This window comes from Nothoprocta perdicaria, unplaced genomic scaffold (genome assembly GCF_003342845.1).
Source record: "Nothoprocta perdicaria isolate Ctin4 unplaced genomic scaffold, notPer1 scaffold_145, whole genome shotgun sequence".
Lineage (NCBI taxonomy): Eukaryota > Metazoa > Chordata > Aves > Tinamiformes > Tinamidae > Nothoprocta > Nothoprocta perdicaria.
The window spans coordinates 122,899-149,979 of record NW_020454594.1 but is presented as its reverse complement, the minus strand read 5'-3'; the positions used below and the strand labels follow the sequence as shown (position 1 = coordinate 149,979).

The following is a 27,081-nucleotide window of genomic DNA, read 5'->3' as shown; positions in this document are numbered from 1 at the left end:
TAGAAGACAGAGGCAGAGGAGAAAGGGGAGGGGAGAAGGCAAGAAGAGAATAGCTCTAATGCTTATATATTAAAAAAAAAAAAAAAAAAAAAAAAAAAAAGGTAATCTGGGCAAGTAAGCAAGGAGCTCTGGAACTACTAGCATAGGACATAGTTGGCTGTTTTAAAAGTCAGAGAAGGATAGAGTAATCCATCACACAGGGAACAAAGGTGCACTACTTCAGGATTTAGAGATAGAAAAGGTGACCAAACAGCACTGTGTGTTAATTATGTGATACAGGTGTTCTGAATCAGTTAAAAATAAATACTTCAGGGTAGAGTGAAGTGGCAAGTCAGGAACTTCACTGTCAATGGAATCAATTAGTGCAGGAGTTAATCCATATCTAAATCTGGCAATAAAGAAGTATTACTAGGAAACAGGTCTTCATGGCAGGCTAAATTCCCACACCTAAATTGTAGAGCTGTGCTAAGTCCTCATTATTTTCACGAAAGTTAGATTTCTTTACCAGCGAATAAATAGGGGGAGATGTAATTTAGATCCTGTTTTGATAATTATTGCATTGAATGTTCACATATTCATTCATCTAGATAAAGAAAGCACAAAGTCAGCCTGTAATTCTGTGATTTTCAAAGTGCATCTTTTGAGAATTTAAGAGAAATCTGATGGCCAAAAGAACTGAATGAAAAGAATGAACTACGAAGGAGAATTGCATTGAATTACTTAAGTCAAAAAGTGGAAAAATGCTCCCCCCAGCACCATCTCCCACCAGAAGTAGTAATTAAAAACGAGAATGGGAAAAACAGTAGCATGCACCACATTAATTGGGAAGAATTTCCAATTTCAAACATTTAATGAAGTTTTTATGATTTGCATAGTAGTTAGCAAGGAAGAAAAGGCACATATTGATCAAACGGCAGTTTCTCCAAGAGTAAGAAATGAAGTAAAAAAATGCCAAAAGGCTGGAGTGTGTAGCTCAGCTAAAGCAGCAAAAGGTCCTTCAGTCTTACAAGTGCACAGAGATCAGAAAAGGGAGGTATGGGGAAATAAAGCCATCAAGTACACTCCTGACGTGAAGGGTTAGTTTTCGGAAGAGAGGGAGTATCCTGGGAGGGGGGTGGTGGTGAATGGATCTCACAGAATAAAGCAGCTTCTCTTAAGAAAGAAAAAAAGTCCTGTAACAGAAATTCTAGTCACTTCCAATGCACACCTAAAAGTTATTTTATTTATTTTTAAGTGGTATTAGTGAGAAAGAGATGCATGCCACATTTTCTCTGAAAACGAGCTATTATTAAAGTAAAAATTACTGTTAGGACAGTTACTCTGTCCTACCTGCTTTAGAAGGGGCTGCTGAAGTAAATTGCCCGGTCTCTGTCTATGGCCAGTAGAGGTGAATTTCTAGTAGCTAATTCATGTTCTTTGTACTAGGCATTTATTTTAGAACAGGTAAAATAGCTTCCTACAAGGGACTCTATATACTCATAGAAAGGACAGACTTTTAGAGTCAGTGTCTAATGCTAAGCAAGTTGAATCTCTCCCAACACATGAGGTCTTGACTCTGGTTATCTGATGGAGGTGAGAGAAGACAAAAAGAAAACAGGTCACCTAGCTCAGTTGACTCAGGATCAGGGATGCTGAAGAGAAAAATATTTAGAGACAGCTAAAGCTTTGCTTTTGTTTTCAAATGTAGAAACACAGAGATGAAACCTGAAAATTATGGCTAGACAAGACAGTTCCAGAATAGTAGCTGTGGTTTTAAACTATGTTGTTGAAACGCAGCAGCATGTGACTCTTCCCATTTAGCACTGTATCCACCACTGTAAGTACCTCTGTATCCTCTGTTGCAAGACTTCAATTTTTGAAGAAATAAAATCCAAGCACTACTTCTATATATCTAGAGTGTGGTACTGTTTTATTCTTTTTTATAAAAACACTTTGATCTTCAAAATAAGTTAGCATAAAATAGAGAATAGGTCCTTTCTTTCCTCCTTAATCACATACCCTCAGCTTCTCAAATAGAAGGAAATTGAAAAAGTTAAATATTTAAGAGGAGAACATTATTTGAAGAGGGAAAACAAACAAACAAACTTCCTTTACCACCACACACACACAGGCTATCTTGGCCAGTAAAGTCTAATAGCATGACAGAAAACCCAGAACTTCAGTTCAGTAGTTTGGAGCCAATGAACCAGATGCCCCTGCTGAAAGAATTTCCAAAGGCATCGGTTTTTGTACAGAAATGGTAAATATAAGTTTCACATAACAAGGAGAGAAAACAAGAGTAGTCAGATTCAAACTTTACTTACTAATATTGATCTTCAGAGTACATCTTCCTTCTCTGCACTTCGTCTTGCCTTTTCTTAGCTTCAAGCCTCTCTGCCTGCAGCATTAAAAACAGTAAATCATTGTTGGGATTTCTGATAGGCAAGAAACAAATTATTTCAGTATTCGGGTTTTCAAAATAACAATTGTAGTAGTTGGGTACACAAGTGACTCAATCCCAAATTAAGAAGTATTGAAACGTGACCAGGAGCCTTAGACAACTCCGTAAACTTGTCAAGGGACCAGTCTGCAGCACAAAAACCCTCTGATTTCCCTGGCAGACACACACACCCTCACAGAGGGCCTCGTTAGGCTTTGCAGCTCCCAAGCTGTAATGCTAAGGCCATCTCTAGGATTAATTGATGCAGCTTAATGGAACCCATACGTGAGTGATGATATGGGCTACTCCGAGACGTGGAAGCATTTGCAATTAGATTAGCTGTTGGGTGATGATGTTCCTGTGGCTCTCAGCTCTGCTGCTCCAGTAGCAGCAACAAGAGCACACAATGCTCTGCACGTAGATCTGTGGCCTCTGGAAGCTTTAGGTCCTGAGCAGTGCAAAGATAAAAGTCATATCTGCACTTACCCAGTGCTATTCTATTTCAGATACCATGCCCAGTGCAAGTGTCCACCCAAGTTTTGACGCACACAATTCCTGAGGACATCTGGACAAAGAAGTAACCAGCCCCTTTAAAACATTTAAAATGGGATGCAATGCCCTTGTGGAAGAGCTGGTTAGGTACCTACGCCCTGTCCCTTCCTTCCCCCAAAACAAGAGAAAACTGCAAATTCCTCCTCAGCATGTACTGGATTCAAAAAAAGAAAGCAACCAACAAAAACCGCAACCCTGTCAGATGTCTACAGATCAACACAAACAAACAAAAACACAAAGGCATTAGGTTGTATAATAACAATACAGATACTGAAAGGTAAATGACTTGGAGGTTGCTTTTCTGGAAGAGGCAATGGGGGGAAAAAATAGGAAGGAAGTGCTCTCTGAATAAGGTGACCAGTCAGTGAGGATGTTGAGATATTTGTAAAAGGTATACACTACTGACCTAATTAAAATAGGGGAGATATACCAGCCATTTCTATATTCTTTTGTGGAATACCTTGCCTGCTCCTAACTATCCTACCCAGAGATGGATAATTTTAAGCCAAAACTTCCACTTATCTGCACAACTTAACAATTTACATTTCATCTTCTGTTTCACCCAGGTTTCACAAACAGATCTTGTAGCAGCAGACTTGGAAAGCATTTGGAAAGCACTTCAGCACCAGAGAGCTGAAATATTCAGACCCACTATTCATTTAAAGGGGGCAACATTTTCAGTACTAGTGAGATAACACTGCTAAGCAGACTCCATAAAAAACACAGAATGATCCATATTGGAAAAGATCCTTACGGGACCTGGTCCTACCCTGGCTAACGAGCAAGAAACTAAATCTTGGCTAATACAGATAGCATCTGTACCACTAACAGTGATGTTGGCACCCCTGTGACAACAGGGACAGGGCCCAGGCTTTCTGCCACCCTCTGCTCAATGTTGAAGCTGATACTTATGCCTTTGAAAGAACATATACAGAGAGGGGTCAAAGCTAAGATAAATTTCAAGTTAAAATCCAAAGCTTACCAGGGTTGCCATGGCCTTGCTCTCAGCTAGAAGAATGATACTAAATTTGATCAATCTAATTCTTCGATATTACCTCCCCAGCTCCCAGTAGATAAAAGAGAAGCAAACACTCTATACTTATTCCAGCATCAGAGTGGTGCTGGAAGAAAACTCCAGCACATGGAAGTTATTTTCTATAACAGGATGGTGTAACTGCTGCCTAGCCTGAAAGTTTACCTTGGGATTCTGCTTAGGGCACATAAATATGACAGAAAAAGCAAATGGGATATTCTCTAAGTAATGACAATCTATCAATAAACACTGCCAAAGCACTTCACATTTGGCACCGTCTTCAAAAATAAAGCCAAGAGTGGAACAGCTGTGATATGAAGGTAAACATGTTGAAAAGCATTAGCAGAATGTCTGTAAAGTGCCTGGTTTTAGCAAATTCCCGGAAAAGACCATTCATGTTGATTAACACAGTCAAATTAAAGAGCACATGATTTGATAAAAAATAAAATGAAGTTACAGCTCATTTTAAATAGGGCAGCTTCAGAAGATGGCATGACTGTTTCTAAGCAATGTAAAAGCAGAAGAAGAGTCGGTTTCACACTGGAATAAACTTGAACATTTTCACTTCAACTCTTCTGAATCTTTCTACATTTACATGAGTCCTAGAACACTGAGGAAATCCTAAGTGCAGGATAATAGGAACACAGATTGAAGGGCAGAAAATTGAAACATGTCATGTACTGAAATTTGGCTTCTTAATCATACAGATCTCTGCATGTGTGCTGTATGCAAAACAGCACAACTTTAGTGCTACAGGCTCATTTTCCTGGAAATCTGGCTGCCCTTTCATCCAAAAGGACTCAAATTAAGTTGTGGTTTAGCCCAGGAGAAATCGGTGATGCAGAAGGCTACACAGAATACAGCAAACTGCAGATGCCTCTACAAATGAGCAGAGAATAACAATGCTACTTCCCCACACACTCCCACACTTTCTGCAGATCAGACACCCACCTCAGTATTAGGGCCAGGTATTAAAACACATAAGCAAAAAAAACTCCAAAATTATTTCACAGAGTCACAGACTGGTTGAGGTTGGAAGGGACCTCTAGAGATCATCTAGTCCCTGGTCCAGCAGGGACATCCAGAGCACAGGGCACAGGGCGGCATCCAGGTGGGTTTGGGAGATCTCCAGAGAAGGAGACTCCAAGATCTCCAAGAAGGGAACTGCTTTGACAGTCCCCCATTTTTCTCTCCATCACAAACATAAAGGAAGAACAGACACTACTTTTCTCTGAAAATGGGGCATTTGCAGCAATAACTTAATCAGAGCCCATGCTTAGCCATGCTAAGCAGCACTGGCTTGCAACACATCATCCTCACAATCACAGAAACCCAAGCAGAGCATCTGCACACATTCTGGGCATCACACAGCCTTTTGTAGGGCTTTGCAATTCACGTGGGCTGGCAAAGCAGCTCTCCAGCTGCGAAAGTCTCAGGGCTCCTGCTGACAAAGCTGCCTTGCCATTATCTCCTCTCAGACTGTCAGACAATTTGTTTTTATTGAATGAATAATAACCTTGAGCAAAGGAAGGCCTGCCCAGTAAGAAAGGCAGGCTTGTGAATTTGCAGAATGACAAGCTCCTAGCTGAATCCCTGCATGCACTAATTTACCATATAAAAATAGTTGTTCTCCTGGAGAAAGGATGTCCTAACATTGTCCCTGTAGTAGCAGTCCTTTAGGATCCCTTCCTTGCCATCCTGACCTCTCAGGGACTATTCATCTGCAGCAGGAAGAAATAGACAGATCAACACCCTTTAGTGGCTTTCCACCATGCTTTTCTTAATAACTTAATAATAACGATAACAGACCTTAAGTATATTAATGTCATATTCCAAGAAGAAACCTTTACCTGCTCAGTTACTATTATGGAAGACAATCCCAATAAACTAATTCAAGTTAAGAGACCTCCTTCATACTCCTCTATTTTATTTGTTTGCTTTGTGCAAATAAGTTTATTCAAAATAAATTGTTTGCCAAAGATGCTTGCCATGATATCACACCCTCCTTTAGAAGAAACTGGCTGTTAGAGTTTTACTATCTAAAGCGCCTATAAACACTTTATAATCCGTGGGTGTGAAGGTAAAGAAATTAAATGGCATGAAAACAGAACTGCCACATCAATATATTTTCTAGGTATAGCTATAAATTATGACAGTCTTGCAATATTCTTCTTGTCCAATGCCCACAGGCAAACAACATATTTAATAGGTAAATAAAATATAATGAATCCCCTTTCTACCATTGTTATCATCGCTGCTTCTGGAGTTATACGTGAGCTGGTAACTGTTAATGACATTTCCACATGACACTGTTTATACCCCTGCAGGTTACTGTGCATGAGTTTATCCCCAAGGACCACCATCAACTGGTAAAAGTGGGCAAGATTAACCCCTACCTAGGCTCAGTTAAGGCCATTTTTGTTTATGTGCCATTGTATGCAATTCAGGACTGATGACTGGTGAATCACACCTCAGCCTTCAGGTTGCACATGGAAGATTTTTACTGTTGTGAAGACAAACCTTGAAAATCTTAAATCTCCCCTTCTCTCATAACCATCATGCACATCACTATCATCCCCCTCCCATATATATTTTTGAAATTACAGATTACACTCTCAACTGAACACCATTTGTTTTCCCTTCAAGAAGGGCAGAGGACCAAGAAAAAAGGTGAGCAAACTTTTCCCAAGTTTCACATAGCACAAAAGCCCAGGAGCAGCTTTGTGCAAGTAACTGGCAGAGACAAACATGAAACAAAACTGCAGATCTGACCATGAGCTGTCAATGGTATATATATGCTCCCCCAGTAAGAGAAGAGAAAGCAATTTTACATACTAGCCAATGCATCTTAAAAGACCAGGCGCCTACACCGAAGAGTAAAGTTAGTCTGTGGACATGGGGCTGGCTTTGTGTGCTCAGGGAGGACTGCCACTGCTCTCAGCACTGAACTTGCAACACAGATGCCTTCAAGCTGCTCCAGGTACAAGGTCACAGCAAAGGGTCATGCTGTAGGCCCCGCAGCATTCTTACACCTTCCAGGAGCTTACCAACAGGCATGAGCACAGGTCTACAATGCCAGTACACAGACCAAACACATTTTTGGACACCTAAAAGAAGGAAAGCTGTTTGTGAAACAGCTCGCTTAAGTCTTTCCTCATAAGGCAGACACTCCAGTCCCTTAATCATCTCTCTAGAAGCTCCACCTCCCTCTTGTATTGAGGAGCCCAGAACTGCACACAATACTCCAGGAAATTTCTGCAAACTCCTAAGGACACAACCACAACACTGGAGTTCCTGAAACACCAACTGAATAAGCAAGACCAACAGAATATCAAGACAGATATCATTTACTGAACTACTAAGAAAGGGAAGTCAGCTTCCACTAACTCTCTGGTGAAATTCAGGGGCACCAATTCACATAAGCAATCTGTTTCACATAGTTCATTAAAATAAGGCATCAAAATATACATGTTCTCTTACAGTTCCAGCTCTACTGTAACCACATTTACCTTTTCTCTTTGAATTTCTTTCTTTCTCATGTGTTCAGCTTCTTCAGCTGCCTTTTTTGTTCTTATATATTCTTCTCTCTTGTGCTATATGACATAAACATAAAAAGTTTGCAAATGTATGTATAAAAAACACATAAGATAACTTGACTCCTGTACTGTATCTTTCAAACCTAAGTGTGTTTGATGGAAGTTACTGGAGATTTTTCTTAAACTGAAACATTTCATTTAATAAAGCAGAGTGTGCAACAGCTACTCTGATATTGGCTTTAAGAAGACTGAGAAACCTGGGATTGATATATGTGCATCTATGCAAGGAATCACAAAGCTGATGGATAACTTACAAGCATTTATACCTTTTATAACAAGAACAACATTTCTACATACAGCACTGGATGGCTGGTACATTCATCAATTAGTTGAAGTGTCTGCGGCATGTTGGGAGATACAGTGAAGTGTGTGACTTCCGAGCGCACTGACATGATCTGTGATATGGTTTGCTACATATATATAGCCAGTTTCCTCATTTTCTTTGGTGCAGAACATTTGTTTTCAGTTTTCTGCTGCTGCTTCAGGTTTCATGACTTTCTTCTGTCAAGCAGCTGGGAGTTCATTTTACAGCCATATGAAGCAATGAAACTTACAGAAAAGCCTTTTTAAGCTAGTTATTTTAAAATAAACAAATAAATTTATTCTTCCTGACCTTTTGCTGGTATTTAGATTGCATGAGCACCATCTGTTGTTTTTGCCTTGCTTGATCTTCTGATTCTTTTCCACCTAAACAGATAAAGAAAATATAAATTGCATTGTGCATAAGCACTTATTTTAAGTTCAAATGTCAGTCATTCCAAAACACAGCAATAACAGATCAGATGTATGCATATACAGCAAGTTTTTCATAGTTACAGTAGCTGTCTGACTTCTTTAAAAAAAAAAAAAAAGCATATAGGAGACCTTTTCAATCATTTTGTCCATCCTCCAGAAGCACTGAGTTGTTATTTACAGAATATACATTCTGTCATCCATTCTGCCAGTAAATATATCCTATTGTGGATGATCAGTTTACAGCAACAGAAAAACTATTCAATTTTCAGAAGATCAGTCATGCTTTACAGATAATTCTTCCTTTCCAGGCCCAGATTCCTTTCCACTTTTGCTCAGTTCATCCATCCCTCTGTCTGTCACACAAACACACACACTTTGAAAACTTCATTCCCAATATTTTCTGTTCTATCAATTACAAGAAATCAGAGTTCCTGCCAGCTCTGATTGGATATTGCCACTACAATTTCTTCCTTGAGGAAGAATCCCCTAGAGGAAGGATCTCCTTTCTAAAATGAAATCAAAGGCTTTTTGAAGAGACCTCGCAGTCATATCCAGGTAGGAGAGAAGATGCCCTTTCTGAGGGCATCTTCTCCAATAACAGCATCTAAGCCTCTGCCCACACAGCTTCAGTCTTCAGCTAAAAATAAAATAAAAATAAAAAACCAACAACCACACACACTCCTCACCTGCTCACACACACATACTGGAAGTGATAGGTGTTCGTAGGGATGGACAGTGGTGGTAGTAGTAGGGAAACTAGTAAATTATTCCCTCAGTTTAGGGGATCTGGGAAGCAGAAAATGACTACAAGCCCTATTCTGTAGGCAAAGGCTGTGTATTTGCTTGATGATTCTGAGAGGTTCCTCACTGCAGGGAGGAACTAACTCTGCAATGCCTAACTCTGCAATTGCAGCTTGATCCTGCATAGAGTAATCGAGGAGCTAACTCACCTCTGGTAGTGCAGGTCCTTAAAACTGGAAACATCTACTCCATGGTTGTCCATCCTGCTTGCAGGAAAGGGCATGAATCACCCTTTAGTAATAATCTTCCCTTTACTAATGGTAGCCAACTAATCTTTAAGGTGCCTTTCTGAGGTTCAGGGAATGGGAGATCAATTCCTTAAGCATCGAAACATCCCTATGCACACAATTAACTCCATAAGAATGAGGCTATACAGGATACAAGCAACAAGCTTACATCAGCAATAAGCATACAGCTCGTTTAGCAGCTCATCCCCATGTCTACGAAATGAAAATATTACTAACCGCTTTAGAAGCTTGATATTTCTTTTCTTCTGCCCTGCTATCAGCAACATTTATCACTCTTATGTTCACTGCAAGCTTCTGCAGGTGCTGCTGGACATTAGCTCATAACAAGTAATCAGTCATTACCCACAGCCTTACAGTCAGGTTTAATTCATTCAAGTTGGCTTGGCTGTAACATATCTAATATTTCACAAAGTCAGACTGGTGTGTTATGACTGGCATCACTTTATATCATATAATCAAAGCAGCAGCCATTTCATTTTTTTCAGGCATGATTTGTTCTTTACAATCCTGCTCCATTCATGCTTTGAGAAAAGGATGAAACTTAAATGATTCATCACTCTCATCCTCCATGGTGCCCTTAAAGCTTGCCAGTCACATAAGCATTCCAGATTTCAACTCCACAGTATTCCCCTAAGAAAAGCACAAGTATTAAAAAACTTCAAGAATTCTCTGATTTGGACTAGATGAGCAGTCTCCTAAAAAAATACACTCTGAGAAAATAACATAGGATACTTGTTCCTTGATGAGCACCTAAGGTTGTGAAATTAGGGATGACACTTTTTCTTCCTCCCTCTTGAACTCTCTTCTGTTCTGAATTTACTCCTGTGGAAATGGTAAGATCTAATAATCCTTGCACTTTACCACTTCTCAGAGGCACTTAAGATAGTTCATGTGCCTCAGTCTCCAGGAGTCTAAGTAGTAGCTAGGCAGTGACGGAAGAGCTCATATAACTCCCACTCTTTCAGAAGCTTTTTGATTTTTTAAATGCTTCTTTCTCAAGAAAGTTTTTAAGCGCAGTGGAATCAGAGACGACAGACTTCCCACATTCTTACTTACTATAGGTTTCTCCCTATATTTCCAGTTATGCAGTCAGCTTGCTGGCATGCTTAATAGGCACCACAGACCAACTTTTTCTTATTTCACTTTCTTCAGCAATAGGTGTTTTAGTTCTATTGGGATAGAAGCATATTTTCTAGGAATTGCTCACAGGGAGGAAGCAGCTGGTATGTAAAACAGATGAAGAACATGCCTATCCCCATACCTGCAATGGAAAGGGTAGTGCACTCAATTGCAGAAGGAGATTCACCACTTCAAGCACCTGGGACTCAGGCAGAAGGGCAAAACTGCATGTGGGATCAGTACCACCTTGACCCAATAAACAAATCTGGCTTGGAGTCAGGTCAAAATGCTTCACATTAGGAAGAATTCTGATCCTCTTGCCATCTCCCACATGAAGACAATTTTTAAACACATGCTACTGCCCCAATAAACTTGGGTAGCACGGTAAAGAATTTCAAGAGGTCAAGATAGACAATAATCTGCATAGCACACCCCAAATTATCCCATGACAGCAAAAAGAAGGAAGAGAAGTTATAGATTTACAAACCAATAAAGGTACTATTATAATCCTTCACTTCATCATAATGAGTTTTGTTCCATTTCTATTAATGCAGTCCCTCAAGGTCATCCCATTCTTTCCATGCAATAGCCTCATCATATTCTGTACAGATGATGCCTTCAAGTTTTGTCTTGCCAGCAAGTTTCATCAGCCCACTCCTACTTTTTGTGCCAAAGACATTAGTGAAAGATATTAAAACAAGATAAGTTTGAAGGCTAATAGTTGAAAACACTTCTAATAACCTCCCTCTTGTTTCATACTTCTTTGCAGCACAATCTGCTGTCCCATTTTCCTTGCAGTTCTTTCTGTCACCCTTCCTTAAAGCTAAATTTCAAGTAGCGCCACATTAATTGCCTTATGTGTTCCATCTGAAGAGATATACTATGTTTCCTCTCTTTTGTCTATAAAAGATAAAGCTATCAATCACTTACCAAACACACAGTTCAACCCAGTGTGACTTGTATCTGTGTTGCTTTTTATCCTGTTTTGTTTTTTTCCACTCATCTCCAGAGTTGTTTTTGTTAAGATTGGTTATACAGAACCTCATGCACATTAGCCTGAGGCTGAAGGGATCAGCTTTACCTCTTCAAAAGCCAGCAGTCAGGCTCCCTATACAATAGTATAACAGTGGCCCCTAACCTGGAGGAATTTACTCATAAGTAAGTGATAAGGATCTGACACAGGCTGTTCATCCGCACACTAATGCCAGGTGCACGTTTATTCAGAGACATTAACTATAGACAGCGCTCTCAGCAGGTGGGCTTGTCAACCTCTCGCTCCTGTTAATACAGATTTTCTACACTGATCTTGACAGATTGCTTGAATGATAATCTATGCCACTGTTTCAAGAATAATCTTCATTGTCAGGACCATCAAAATCCACAAAGCATTTAAAGCAAACTCCTGTTAGCACAACTGACAGTAAATAACAAGCTTATAAATAACAAGCTTATAAAAAGGAGTGAAAACACTCATGTAGCGAGGGGTCAATATATTTACATGTATTTTGCAATTTGTAACAACTCTTACGTTTCTTACCCAGTCTCTGTGGAGTGAACTTAATTGGCCCTGGCCTGTGGTCTTCCTTCCACCTCTTCAGGTCATCTAGCTCTTTCTTAGCAACTGAGGAGATGCAGAAATAAGCAGATATGCAGTGGTGAGAGGTAGCACTAAGCAGCAGGCAGTATCATTAATTGCATGCAACACTGAAGACCCACCCAAGAACAGGTAGATTCTTGTTTTTCATGGATGCAGAGATCCCCCCTAAGACACTGACTGTTCCGGTGGAGCCATCAGCATGTGGGGCAAACACCATCTCATCCAAGACTGTATGAGTGAGTAAACCCAAGGACTTTCCAGGGTCTAGCACCAACCCCAAGAGGAAAACTAAAATAAATAAATAAAAATGATGGCAGGTTGCTTTTGAACTCCTGGAAATCAGTAGATAAACACTACACTCTTCGTGGTTAATTCAGGAGTTTTGCAGGCTAATGCAGTGTTCATGTACCCTGCTTTGGCAGTATGTACTTATGCACTCCCCAGCAGAAGAGTGAATAATAAGCAACCTTCCCTCTCAAAGACATGTTCCCCTAATAAAAGCTGGAGTTATACACAATTCAGCTTCAAATCAAGACCTTTCAACGGGTGTCCGTACGTGAGCTGGGTGCCAAGCTCACACTGTAGTCAGTGGCGATCTAGGCACTACAGTCAGTGGCACTGGGAGTCCTATAAAGCCAAGCTACAGGCTCTAGGATGACCTGGTTGATTGTATCGCTCTCCAGGATCAAGTGACAGGAATAAGACAGTGTCCTTCAATAAGATGGCCCACAAAGAGCATGGAAAGAAAAGTTGTGTCTCGGGGTAGTACCTAAGTGGCTTCAAGAGCTCAATTCACTCTTACAAATACCAGTAAAAACAACAGAAACCACAGTTTCTAATGGCAGGTTATAGCTAAGAGATGCTCATACCAATTCTCCTTTAATAAGAAAAAGCCACTCTCTGGACAGGTCCCCAGAGAGGCTGAAGAGTCACTTGTGATTTCACCTTTAGAACAACAAAGGTTTAGACAGAATCCAGATTCAATGTGTTAGGCTGTGCTTCTGCCAGCACCCAAGGCAAAAGTACTTTGCTTGCTTGATACCTTATATGCTGGTGGCAACAGCATCTGCATTAAGGTCAGAGTCTACTCTCAGCTCATCTGCTTTTCTTCCTTCCAAATGATTAAGGTTTGGTTCAGAGGAAGCCCATTTTATTTCTAAAACTTCAACATAAGCTCATGATGTTTGAGAATAAACATTTTAACTGCCCAATTTCTCAGGGGGCTCTAAGCGTGAGGGCTCACTGGCTCATTATGATTCTGTGCAAACAAAGAATGAGAAGTGCAGCACTGCAGCACTCGGTCACTCACACATACAAGATTTCTGTCATGACAGGATCTTTTGTCATAAGTTTTGCCAAAGAAAGCTTTTTAAACACATCTAATCTCTCTGGTACAGGTTCAGGGTGTTTTCTGCTTAGCTACCTCTACCAGCAAGACTACACTATCTAGATTGGTCTTTCTCTGTTTCATTAGAAGATCCATCTACATTCTTTAAATGGATATTCAGGAATAAATATACAGTGTGGTTCTAGTTATTCTGGTTTCCACAAGAAAGGACTGTCAAAACATTTCTTACTGATATTCTCTTCTTCCTTCCTCCCCCTCCACCTAAAATATGCTCAAAGTTGAATCCTCCAATCTAAACTCAAGGCATGAAAACCATGAGCTGTAGGAGCAAGGAATGGATAATGGAATAATTTTACTGTGAAAGCTGCGCACATAAATGCATTGTAAAAATAAGAACAACAACTCCAAGGGTGATAAAGCATACAAAAATTTTTTTCTTTAATTGAAATAATATATTATAGTACTAGATAACAACTTACTTTGCTGCAACCGTTTTCTTCTTGTCGCATTTGGAGTTATCAAGACATATGGGCTGACACTGAAATGAAAGACAAGACTGTTATTTTGTCCTGTCTATTGGAAAATGGAACTGGAAGGGATTTCCTTTGACATAAACGCCAATTTTCTCCTGTTGCAGCCAAGAAAAAAAACAGAAAACAAAACTACCTTTATTTTGAATCAATTGTTTAGATTTTTCAGTAAATATTTTTGAAAGAACTCTTAGAATTAAGATGTTAATATTAAGAGTTTCTGAAAAAATTACACTTAGCACTGTCTTTACTTTTCTTATTTAAGTCTCACTTTTGACTGCCAACCTCAAATTCAGCAGTTTCAAATCCAATACCTTCTCGAGAACTCCATGTAGCAGACAACTATTCCCACAAACTGGCTGGAGGTGATTTATAGTTCAGCTTGCTCAAGCACAGAGGAAGAACAGTCTTTTTGGAAGAGCATCAGTGCTGCCAATCCCACCCCAGGCTTCAGGGGCACCTCAGAAGATTTAAGCAGCCTGTCCAAGAGTTGTCAAAGGACTACACAAAAATCATACTCTCTATCTTGGATTCATGTGACCTGCTCTCAGCTTAAGCCTCAGTTTCCTTGTTAGCCTCGTGTTTGCCAGGCACTTGCAATGCATTGGGCATATTTATTTTGCTGTCATGCCTACAGTGCAAGGCACTAAATCAGGGCAGCGGCCCCTGTTTTGCTAGGCTTAATTCAAAACACAGTTGCTGGCTCAAAGAGCTATCAATCTAATGCGCCAGCAAAGAAACAGGACAGAGTTCAGAGTGTTTTAGAGACTTGGGGTGATCAAAAGAGTGATGAAAACGCATCAGTTCCACTTGGAGAAAACAAAGGTTTTTATCTAGCCAGTATATTGTGCGGGTATGAGCTTACACTGCCTGCTCCACAGCTGTGGAAGCTAAGCCACAGGGATGCAGGATTACTAGAAAGGCACTTAGTGGTTGGCTCCGAGCATCAGAGTAAACCCTCATCTCTGCAGTATTCAGCACGGCTTTACCCGCACATATGAGAACAGATATTTTATCCCTCTTCCTCAGGAGGGAGGCTGAAGGAGCAGAACAGAAAACAAGGAATAATGAGGGATGAAGACCAAGCCTTTTAGAGGAAGAAAGGGCCACAGGAGGTGGCTAGAGGACAAGCCAGCAAGCAGAAAAAAAACACAGTTGGCGGTGGAAAAGTAATGAGGGAACGAGGGCTGAGACTGTGGCTAAAAAAGGAGAGAGAAAGCCATGCTCACAGATCAAAGTGCACAAAGCTGCCTGCTGCTGTATCGCTCTAATTCACAAGTTGGAAAAGAAAGTATTTATATCCAATTACCTCCTTCTCTTTGAAGACTCACTCTAGGAGGATGTGGATTAATTTATAAGATTAAGTTAGGAAAGACAGAGCTGCTAGCTTTAATGGTGCCAATTAATACAACCCTTTCCCTTCCCACCAGCAAGACGAGGCAACGCTCCTCTGGCATTTGCCACACAACAAGACGCGGGTTTGACAATTTATGTTACTTTTATGGTATAAGCTTCTTCATCACCTTCCAGATTTTCCTTCATTTGATTGAGTAGTATCATTTAAAATGTACCCAAGACTGCCCTTGACTGAGCTGCTCTAGAGTTATATTGTTTAGTCAGTGTTAGGACGTTTTGGTTTTGTCAGCCACTTCAGATACTAGTGCTTATTTTCTCTCAAGTTCATATACACAAATTGTTACTTCGTATCTACTCCTTTTTCGGTGTATTAAAAGGAGAGAATCTTTGATTTTAAGTTGCATAACTATGTATTTTTACTATAACAAACATGAGTGCATCTTCAAGACCCTACCGATTCATAGCATAAGAGAACAGGAGACTTCTGCTATCCTCCGTGTACTTAACTAGTTAACATCAAATATTCAAGCTTTTTGATCAGGATTCCAATTAAAGAGGAAGCAAGGACCCCTGCGTGTGTGTGTGTATATGTATGAGGCATCACATCAAACCTAGTCCTTATGCCACAAATCATTTTCTTCACCCGCTTTTCCTTTTTGGCTGGAAGGCTCTGAGCCTACGAGGACAGATGGGCCACTCTTCTGACATCTGACCACGGCCATTACCCAGTAGCTTAGAAAGGCAGCACATGAAATACAGCAAAGATCAATCAGTTTGTGAAAGGGATGGAAGTGTGACCAGCAGCGACAGGGAATTGTTCTCAGTTCTCGGGAGAGCTCAGCCCTCTTGTCTAATCAGCGGCTTTGGAGCCACCAGGGTTAAAAAAAGTGCTGTTGACAAGCCAGTTTGGCTTCCATGTTACCGAAGTAAGGGGGAAGAGGGGATTTGAAATCCTTATTTAAGGAAAGAGAAAACAGGACTGCAACTTTGGATTCTCTTCTACTTGGTGCTTATGCTACAAGAGTTTTTTTAGTCCAAGTTCACAAAGAGAAAAGAGCATCATCATCTGGTTTCGCAAGCGCATTCATAGCATACGCATGTAAAACTGAGGAATACTCTACTTATCCCAGAAAAGGAGTCATGCAGACTTGACACCGTTAGCCTTGGTTTCCCTGAAATAATGAAATATGAGAACACAACTTTGGATACTGAAATCAGGGAAAAGAAGAGCAAAAACAAAAGTGTACCAAAAAGCTCATCTGAGTTTTCAAGCAGACAGACATCAAACATTACAGAAGTATAGTGAGACGACAAATAACTATGTAGTTACATGCATACACACATAAATATTTCAATCCCCCCCAAAAATATTATGCCCTCAAAATATATGCAAGGATAGTTTATCATTTGAATTATCAGTTACACAAAGAAGGTCATGGCTGCATTTTCCAACTCTGTGCCTTTCCATCTCTGCCTTTGTGCAGCTCTACTCTTTTACCCAGCGCTACTAGTTTTCAAAGCTTTCAAGGTAGAAACCACAGAAACCCTTGTTCTCTTCTCTTATAGCTATGTATAAAATAGATGATCTGTAAAACACCAGAACTACACTTCACAACTAATGCTTTTTGCAGAGTTGTGCCCTTCAGTTTTTCCTCAAGCCCACTCCAGCCAGTTACCACTGGGAGGCCTTCCAAATGAAGTGTGAAATAGTTTAAAGAGTTACAAAAGTAATAGTGGTTATAAACTATTTCCAGTTCCACTGTGCTTTATGCTGCCTTTCCCTCCCCCTCTCCCATCAGCACAGGAATACCACATAAAGCAGAAAGTTAAATAGTTTGCTCTCTAGGGCAATGGAATTTCTGTGCTCAGTCAGAAACAGAAATTGAGGAGAGCTCAGTGCAGGGTAACACAAATTAAAGCAGCTTTGGAAAGAGACCTGGGCAGGTCCAGTTGAATCCAGACAGGACTCAGGGGAGACAGACTACCTATCTGTATGTGTACCATTTCTTTCTATAAGAAAAGAAGTGGTTCATTGCTATTCAGAAATCAATGAAGAAAAAGGCTCAGGGAAAAAAGCACATGCACATGCCTGAGTATTTGCAAGCCTATTTATTTTTTTGTACCCGTGGGTATGTGTGTGTGTGTGTATATGTATTATTTCCTTTTGCTTTATATATATGTATAAATATATATATACACTTGATATATGGCCTTAACTTTCAAGGGGGAACACTTTGGTGAAATGCTGTATTAATACACATCTTAACATATTATTTAAGTGATATGTTAAGACTGATAAACTTCAAAAAAAAAAAAAAAAGAAAAAGAAGAAGAAATTGTCAAGGACATTTGCAGTATCACCTTCAAAGATACCTCAAGCTGAACTTTGCATCCAATTATCAGAACTATTGGAGGCCAATCAAGTCCATCTCACCACAAGCTCTTGTTTTCACCAAGGCTCTTAGGCCTGATGGAGCAGCTGCATGCTTAACAGCATGGTGCTTAACAGCACCATGGAAGCTGCCAGATCAGAGACCTACAACATGCCAAATCCCAGACAGCAGAAAGGAACTGTTCTGTAGGTATCTATATCTCAGTGTGCTACAGCCAGATGCTAACGATAACTGACAGCCACAGCTCCAGAGCTTGGTCTTGCAACATGATCCATGCCCGGGCAGTGCCATAAACAGAGCTCTGGGAGGATGAGAAAAATACCATATACAGGTTGGGGCTCTCACTTTCCATCTCTGTCAGCAGCAGCATCTTACTGCTTTACAGCTCAGACACAAAAGTAAATTACAGGGGCTTAACATTACACACTGCCTGAGCCATCCTAGCTGCGTTTGTGCTCTTAATATGAGAGGCAGAAAATAAACTGTGCCAGCTGAAAATGCCTATCTCTGAAATCCTTCCCTTATGGATTTTGTCCTGTGTTTGCCACAGGCTAAGCGTGTACTTAATGACTGCAGCTCAAGTGATATCTGGAAGCTTATTAAGCCAGGGTAACTCACTTGTATATCTGGGCTCTCTTTTGGGTGGAAACGTCTATTTAAGTGACCAGCATTTTTGCCAGCATGCAGCCTGAAGGCAAAACAGAGAGTTAAATCCCAAAGTGAACTTGAACATGGAAGGAAGGTTTTCTGGAAAAAGGCAGCAGCAACAGAGAAAGGCCCAAGAAAAGGACAGGAGGCAGAAGGAAACCTGTTGTTCTGCTACTGGCACCCACATCTCAAAGCTCTCACACCCCCAAGCTTACAGAGAATCTCCTGAACTTACAATAAGATGTAAGGAATAAAACTGAAATTAAGAAGTGAATTTCCAAGAGGAAAAAGGATATCAATTTGCTTCAGCTCAGCATGTGGCAACAGAGCAGAATAACAGGCTTGGCAAAACATGCGCCAAGCCAGGCTGTCTCTTGCCTACCATCCACACACTACAAATCACATTTGTCACTATTCCTGGAAAATTAGCCAAGCCAAACTACACAAAAATTAAGATTTAAACTGGTCGTAGGTTCATCTGTGCCTCCCTCAATTTCCCTACAACCTATCTTCTCCTCCCCTTCAGCTATTCACTGTCCTTTTATTGTTCCTGCCCAAGCACAGTACCCTCCCATATGTGACTTTTTGATTTTATGGCCACAGCTCCTCATCAAAGCAGGAGCAGAGGGAACATCTCTCGTGTAACCCAAGTTCTTCTGAGAAAATCTTCTAATATAGGAATTAGAAGCACTTTCTTTCCCCTCCTACGCAACATTATCACAGAATGGTTGAGGTTGGAAGAGACCTCTAGAGATTCCCTAGTCCAATCCCCTGCTCCAGCAGGGACACCCAGAGCACGGGGCGGCATCCAGGTGGGTTTGGGAGATCTCCAGAGAAGGAGACTCCACAGCCTTCCTGGGCAGCCTGTTCCAGGGCTCTGGCACCCTCACAGGGAAGAAGTTCTTAAACTAAACTAAAGAAGTTCTTAAATTATGGGGAACACAGGACCCCCATAACTCAAACTAATGGAAATCTTACTGTATAAGACATATATAACTGTATAAACTGCGTAGTTATCTTCTTACATTGATGCAGCCACTGAACACCTGGCTAGAGATAAGGGTGCCTGCTGATCACACAGGACCTGGACATCTTTGAATTGCCTCCCTGGGCTGTAAAGGTTAGCACATCCTCCTCAAAGGGATAGAGATGGGAGGTTTCCTGTGTAGCAAGCACAGATTTCAACTCTAACCAAACTGTCCATAATCCAAATTGCACTTCTGCAGCTCCTATCAGTCACAGAGCAGTAGTCAAAAACTGTTCATTTTTACTAACATGCTCCTCCACTTTAATAGCCTGATTTGGTGTATAACAACAAACAAACATTCACCTCTATATCAGCACAAGACAGAGAGGGGAAACACTACTATAGTTTTAATTCAGGATGACGACTGGAAAAGGAAGGGAAGAAGATAGAATATATTTGCCTCTTGCAGATAAAGGATACGATTTCTGAAGTCAAACGTTCAAACAACCTCAGTCTCGTTTCACACTATGAGAGACTGTTACCAGTTGTAGGACACTCTTTCTTCCGTTTAAAAAAACAGCCCCCCCCCCTCGCCAAAACATCCTTTCATTTTACCAGAAATGGTATTACTTTCCACCAGGCTCAGAAATGCCAATGCCAGGCTGTTTAATGGGGGTAGGGACTATCACAACCTTTTTGAGGCTTGTAGTTCATCACCTTCTTTTTCCCCCGAGGCCTGTTACTCCACCTTTCATTTTCCCACTTCACACCACCTTTCTTCTGCAGAGACTCTTGTTTCTACACAGTTATGAAGAGGTGCAATTTGGGAATTTCCTTTCTACAAGTTAATTTCATGGCACTTAACAGACTTGATGAGAAGTAACTTAAACACACACTCATAATAAATAGTCTCAAGCACTTGTCACCCTAGTGATTTTCTCTCCATGGCCTGAAACAGCATCCAAAATAGAACTAGGGCTGCCATGTGTAAACTTTTATGTCAGTTTTCGATTTGAACAAGTGTTTTTCTGACTTAATAAAACCAGTTTTAATATCTCTTTTCTGCCTCAACATAAAAAAATCTTCTCCAAGAATTATTACCTAGTAAAAAATCTTCTAGCTTGGACTATACTCTCCAGAAGCACAAAGAGCCCAACAGGAACATCTAGGCCAGAAACAGCTTCCTCAATTTATCTCATTTAAGTGAGGACCTAAAAATGGGTCAACATGATTGAGCACCACAACCCATGCATTTTTTCATTCACATTGCTAACGTTAGCAAGATTTTAAGTTGCCCATGCCGTACTTGAAAAGAGTCATGTTTGAATAAGGCCAGAATGTTCCTGGTCCCACAAATATCTGGTATCACAGAATCACAGACTGGTTGAGGTTGGAAGGGACCTCTAGAGATCATCTCTAGCAGGGACACCCAGCGCACGGGGCGGCATCCAGGCGGGTTTGGGAGATCTCCAGAGAAGGAGACTCCACAACCTCCCTGGGTAGCCTGCTCCAGGGCTCTGTCACCTTCACTATCAAAAAGTTCTTCTTATATAACAAATCCTCTCTAACTTACAAAGTGACAAATCCCTCGACATGAAAGGACACTTGATCCCATGATAAGATGTGGCGAAGGCCAGGGATTTCCCCCTTTCTGGTGCTCTGAAGACTCAGCCTGAGACCCAGCACGCATGGCAAAAAAACTTGTGCACATATCTGTACATGTGCACATGCACACACAAGTCATTCACATGTAGGCTTAAATTGAGAGTGACTCCTTGGGTGACAGCAAAAGCATATCCTGTTTCTAGAAAGTCGGAACAGTGTAGAAATTGGAACAGAGCCATTTTATGGCAGCCTACATGAGGCCCTCATACTGCAGCAGTGCTCTCCTCTGCTGCTCATTTTGCAAAGTTTTTTTTAGTCAATGCTAGTCTGAAGAATTTTTCTCCTACTGACACTCAGTGACATTAGCTCTCAAACTGTCACATACAAGAGTTGGATACCCCCACAGCCTGAAAAAACGGGCTATTCTGAGACTGTCCTACTATACTGGATTTAATGATCATCTCAAAAGGCACTCAGTGCTGAAAGACTAGGATTTGTCATTACCAAAAGGGTATTTTAATTTGTGGCCCTACTTGAAAGACAACTTGCAATAACATAGAGATGAGAACCTCTGTCAACCACGTACTGCCGTAACTTGTAACACTGCTGGTTTAAGAATGGATTGTCACAATTTTCTCCACACCCACAGGTTAGATCCTTTGTTTTGCATAGGGAAAATTTAAGTGTACACTCCTTGTACTAGATTCATAGCAATTTTGTTCACTTCAAGCATCAAATCAAGATGAAATGTGGAAACAAGGTTTTAAGTTGTTCTTGCCCCAAAGCATATCTAGTTTTACAGGGATTTCTATTGCCTGATGAGAATCTGTGAAGAACTTTTCAATCTCAATTAAACCTTAATTGGGAAATTCAGGCCAACTAACTAATCAAGTATTTACATAAGCTTTACTAGAGATTCTGTAACTAATACAAACTGTAAGTCAGGAATGGCTCTTTGCTCTCCTAAAAGTGCCTCACTGAAGAGCTCACTGATTTGCAGGCTACTCATCTCTAAATAATCCATGTAAAATTATTACCTCATGGTAATAATGTTGACCTCATGCCTTTTAAGGGTTAAGGCAAAGCTTCTGGCTGAGGTTTATGACCAGCGGCCTGCCACAGCTTTCCTAACACGTGGCTCCACCTTCTTCCAGAAACATGGAAAGGAAACTGAAACGGCTCTTAGAAAGCGGAACTAAGCAAACTCAGCACATATTACTAGTATTACATGCACTGCTACTACCGACACTTCATGGAAAGTGTATTTAGAAGAAAAAATTATGAGCCTGCATCAGCTAAATGTGTATACATTAAGCCCATGCAAAAACACACTGTGAGCTTCTACGTTGTATTGCATCTGCATGTTAGAGCTTATATGATCTAAAAATAGGCATTTAGAAAGAGAAAGGGGCAGAGCGTAGATTTAAGTATAAAGCTTAAAATGAAATGTAGGGTGTATTTGACTTTAGTTCTGCTAGTATCAAGTCATTTGAGGTGCTGCTGTATCCTGGATTGCATTCAGATCACATTTGGAATGGAGCCTATATCCATTTCTTAAGCCAGAAAAAGTATTTTTAGACTCAGAATGAATTATTAGGTGAGGAGACAAAAAAAAAAAAAAAGGGCAGAAAAGCAGAGAGGTAGAATTGTATTTGAAACTCCAGTTAGAAAGGAATTCCAGGAAACTGGCACCATGTAGAGAAAAATCAAATGAACAGAACCTGCTGCTGTGATTGCACATAGCACTGATACTGTCTGCATACACATACAGCACATCAGAGCAGCCCCACCTGTAAGTCACCGTATCACAAAATCGCCAGGGAAAAATAAAAAAAGAAGGACATGCTGCTTTTAGGTCCTGTCCCATTCACAGACTGGCTATAAAAGTATTCCCACCTGCAGAAATAACATCACGTTAGGTCAAGAACAGACACTTAATACAAGCATCACCACTAATTTGGCCAGGCTCCTTGCTACTCACTGCTGCTCTTGCTGTTGGTGATGGTGGGCTCCTGCTTGGCCTCCTCGCTCCACTTCGGGCATCACCAGCCTCTGCGTTGCTTGAGCCCCTTCTGTTTTTTTCCAGGTTTCCCCAGGGTGACCCTGAGAGGAAAAGGGAGTACTGGAGGCAGCAGCCATCCTATTCCTGCTTGTTTGTGTGCTTCCTCCTGCCCTATACATGGCTACAGGAGAGCCAAAAAAAGTAGTGCTGCAGCTAAGGCAAAGAAAAAACTCCAACTTCAGTTTGAGCAAGCTAGTTTCAATTCCTTGTTAGTCACGCCCCTAAGGAGATTCTCCCAGCTGTAAAACTGTAAATCCACTTATTGGTTTCTGGGTCATCCTCCAGCTGCAGCTCAGGCTGATCACCTGAATCAGAGCACCCAGTAAGATTACCACCATGGGCCCATAGTAAAACTCATTTGTTGCTCTTATGAATAAAACAGACAAGTAATAGTTTGTGCAATCTTGCAATACCCTGCCCTGGAACAAGTGAAGTGAGGTCCAAGCAAAGTGAGGTCTGGAGAAATGCTAAATCTCTGATAACATGACTACAGCACTGAAAAAAAAAAAAAAAAAAAAAAAAAGAAAAAAAAAAGTAGAAAAAGTCAAGGTTTTTTGTTAGTTGCTTATCTGTTGGACTATAACCAATCAATAAACCCTGGCAGTGGAAGAATAGTTCAGAGGAGAAGGGTAAGGTGCCCATGAAGCTCAGGAATCGTGTAGTGTGTAAGTCATTAACCACAGCTGCAGCACACAGAGTGATTTTACCTCAGCACACAGGCGACTACAGCGTGGTCCTTGTTTTAAATAAACATGTCTGTTGGGTAAATATGTCTCAGACCACATCCCATCTGAGTGGATTCCTCCCTGTGCAAATGGTTCTTCCTGAGTTTATCAGGAGTCTCCCTGAGTTTATCAGACCGGCATGGAGGGAGTATGTATATGTATGTGTGTGTGTGTATATACATATACATGTATATATATACACACACACATATGTGACTCAACCCACCATAGAGCATAAAACCCAAACAACTAACAAAACAATTTCAAAGACAGCAATGGGCTTAAGCTGGCTTCAGTCCACATATTCCTTCCCAGCACCTGTGTATGCCCAGTGTCTGGATGGTGAACATGTTACAGAGACAAGTAAGTGCAATCACATTGATACTGTGATTGAGGCCTGCAGTTTGCTAAGTGTTTCCACCTGAACTGTGATGTCAGTTAATTGCTGTATCACTCTGCTAAATCAAAAATCCTGTGTACTACTAAGTACTGCAAAGTACACTTTTACTTTAAACATTGCACTTTCTGTGCGTGGAATATTTAAAGGAAGCTGGTCAGAAAGTCCCGGACTCTTGACGTGCATGTTATGTCTGAATGGTGTGCATGCAGACAGAAGGAAGTCAAGTCAGAAAATAACCCTCTGACAAATAACCCTGTGATGCAATGTTCCTGTAAAACTCATCTGAATTCTACTCTGGTCAAGATTTCTCTTTATTTCCTACTTCTGTGCTATAAATAGTGAACAAATGCATGATCCTTTGAAATAAACCCCACCTGTTTCACTGAGCACAGCTGTGTGGTGGTGCTGTACCTGGCTGATCAGATACTGTGGGACCTGCAGGGCTAGGGAAAAGCTGGAACTTTCTTAATATCACTAACTAAATAAAGATACTTGGTAGATCTTAATGTGACAAAAAAATACTAATAATACAACTCAGCATTACACAGAAGAGCTGGGGAAATCTAGCTCCACAGAGGCAAATCTTGTCACTTTCTGACCTCAGCTGCTAAAGTCACACTTAAACCATCTTTTTTAAGGAATGACTTGTCGACAGATTTTCGGCTAGCCAGGCTGTCTAGGTCTTACAGCACATGCAACATCCTCTGGGAAAATAGCAAGATAAAATGCCACATGGAGAGCCTGAGACTACCTGGTGCTCGTGGTGCTCCACAGGACCCTGCCACCAGAATCCCACCTCTTAGAGACAACAGCAGAAGACACCATAGAGACTCTCTCAACCTTCAGCCAAGCTCTGACTTTTCTGCTCTCTGATCTCCACCACAGGCCAATCCCATCCTTCAAGAAACAAGGAGATGTTGAGCCATATGCAAACATCAGCCCTGATGGGGAATAAAGCATCTCCTTGTTTTATTTCTTAGGGGAAGATTTGGCTTCTGGAACATCTTCCAGGGGGCTGGATGAGCTGAGGGAGGGATCCTGCTGCCTTTTAGCTGTCTGGGTCAATGTGAGTTTGAGACCTGCCCCGGTGCAGGGCAGGGTCCTCCTTGCCCTGTGCCATTTATAGCCATGTGCTGTGAGCAGAGAAATGCTTCTAATCTGTACCAACACTGCCAGTTTTCTCATTTGAAGGTACAGTCTCTGTCTCTCACAGGTGTTTTACCCTAGATTAGGCTTATATCAGAAATCACATATATGTCACAGGGCAATATGAATCATCCCCTAAGCTGCCCATGCAGGGGTTTAGGTAGGCCATGAGGCCTGCCAACCTGCTTCATGTGTGCTGCCAAGTATAGCTGTAGAAAGCAGGCCCTTGGGTAGATACCTTAACTCAGATTTCCTCTCATCTTCACATAGATTTTTTTTTTTCAGACAAGCCACAGGCAAATGAAAGCAACCAACAAGTTTAATCCTTTCTGCAGGACTGTGGAGTGAACACATGAGTTGCCAGAACAAGAGCAAAGAGACGAGGCAAATGCTAGGAAATGATCAGAAAGTCATGTCTGAAGACTGCAAAGATTTGTGAGGTAACAGCTGTGCCTACAGGCACCCTATTTGGTAAAAATCCAATTTCGACATCTGGATTCCTCTTAAACCATACAGATTTATGTCTTAACGACACAAATTTAATTACTAAAACTGATTGTAATTGATGTGCCCATGGCTGCTGTATCTTCAAACCCACATTATTATGTAAAAGCTGATTTAGTATCAATTTCCTGTTGAACTTTGTTTTGGTGGCAAACAGTAACTGCATAATCTAAACAGCTTAAAAAAAGTATTGTTAAAAAAAAGAGAGACATAAAATGAACTCGAGCACAAGACAGTGGATTGCTTACATTGCTTCTCTGGTAGTTCATTTCCTAGCTCTTTTTTTGCATGACTTTAAGTCATCCAGGACAAAACCCAAGCCTGTCATGTCAGGCATGACTCCCAAAAGATAACTCTACTTTCTTCTACCCTAATCAGCTGTCCAACACTGTCAGCTGTCTTTGCATCTCGCATACATCCAACCTACCTTGGTGTCAGACTCTCCAGCATGCCCCACGTCCCCTCAGTTTTATGTCACTGAAACACAACTTGTGATGGGCACGTACGTCCTGTTATTTCAGACACAGTGAACTGAAAGATGGCCCAAAATAGTAAAAACTATCTAGGTTCACAATGGCACCATAACTTTACCTCCAAAATTGTATTTTTATAGACACAACAAACATTGGATGCATATTCTACTCTATTGCTTATGTGTATAGCTGTCTTACATCCTGAACTGGGTCACATTCTCTAGGAAGTTTCCTTGCCTTTGTTTTGGCAAAGAATCTGACTACTAGGCTTGTTTGATTAGCTTCCTTTTGCTGTCCTGTTTCTTCTGCTTCCTGGGTCCTTCTGACTCTCATCCTGTCTGACAGAGATACGTGAAGACCAAACAGGTCTGCCTAACAGAAGTCTGCTGGCCACACAGGCAGTTATAGATAAACACCCAGGCACCACTTTCTGAACTTTCTGGAGTCCAAAGAAACAGGATATTTTGATCCTCTCCTCACAGTAGCACAATGGACAGGCATTAACAAAATCAGCCAATTCATTCGGCATATATGGGGAGGGAAGCAATGATTCCCAGGTCTATGTCTGAACGAGTGCCAAAATTTTCTTTTGATGGCTTCCAAACCCTGGCCAGTTCTTTTGTCCTTGTCTTGAAACCTGAAATTTCTTCTCTCTTTACTCATTCCAAAGTTAGAAGGGGTATTTCAAAGTCATTCTCAACAGCAAGGTTGCTACTTTTAAAATCATATTTTGGACTTATTTAAGCTCATCACACTTCCTTTGCTCTTTCTGTTCTGCAGGGTCTTAGACCCATGAAGTTCTTAGTTGTGAGACCTATAAAGGG

General features: G+C 40.9%; 1 protein-coding gene across 3 annotated transcripts in view; it reads right to left on the bottom strand.

The window, feature by feature from the left end:
- The window catches only part of EPSTI1 (epithelial stromal interaction 1), a 48,736-nt gene extending 25,638 nt beyond the window's left edge, over positions 1-23,098 (bottom strand). For all 3 annotated transcript variants that reach the window (XM_026034509.1, XM_026034507.1, XM_026034510.1), the window contains exons 1-6: positions 22,929-23,098; positions 13,928-13,986; positions 12,041-12,124; positions 8,214-8,287; positions 7,514-7,597; positions 2,304-2,377 (exon numbers count right to left, since the gene is read on the bottom strand). In XM_026034509.1, coding sequence (XP_025890294.1) covers positions 2,304-2,377; positions 7,514-7,597; positions 8,214-8,287; positions 12,041-12,124; positions 13,928-13,986; positions 22,929-23,086 — 533 coding nt within the window. In that variant the 5' untranslated portion in view covers positions 23,087-23,098. The remainder of the gene's footprint in view (positions 1-2,303; positions 2,378-7,513; positions 7,598-8,213; positions 8,288-12,040; positions 12,125-13,927; positions 13,987-22,928) is intronic.
- Positions 23,099-27,081: the final 3,983 nt, after the last annotated feature.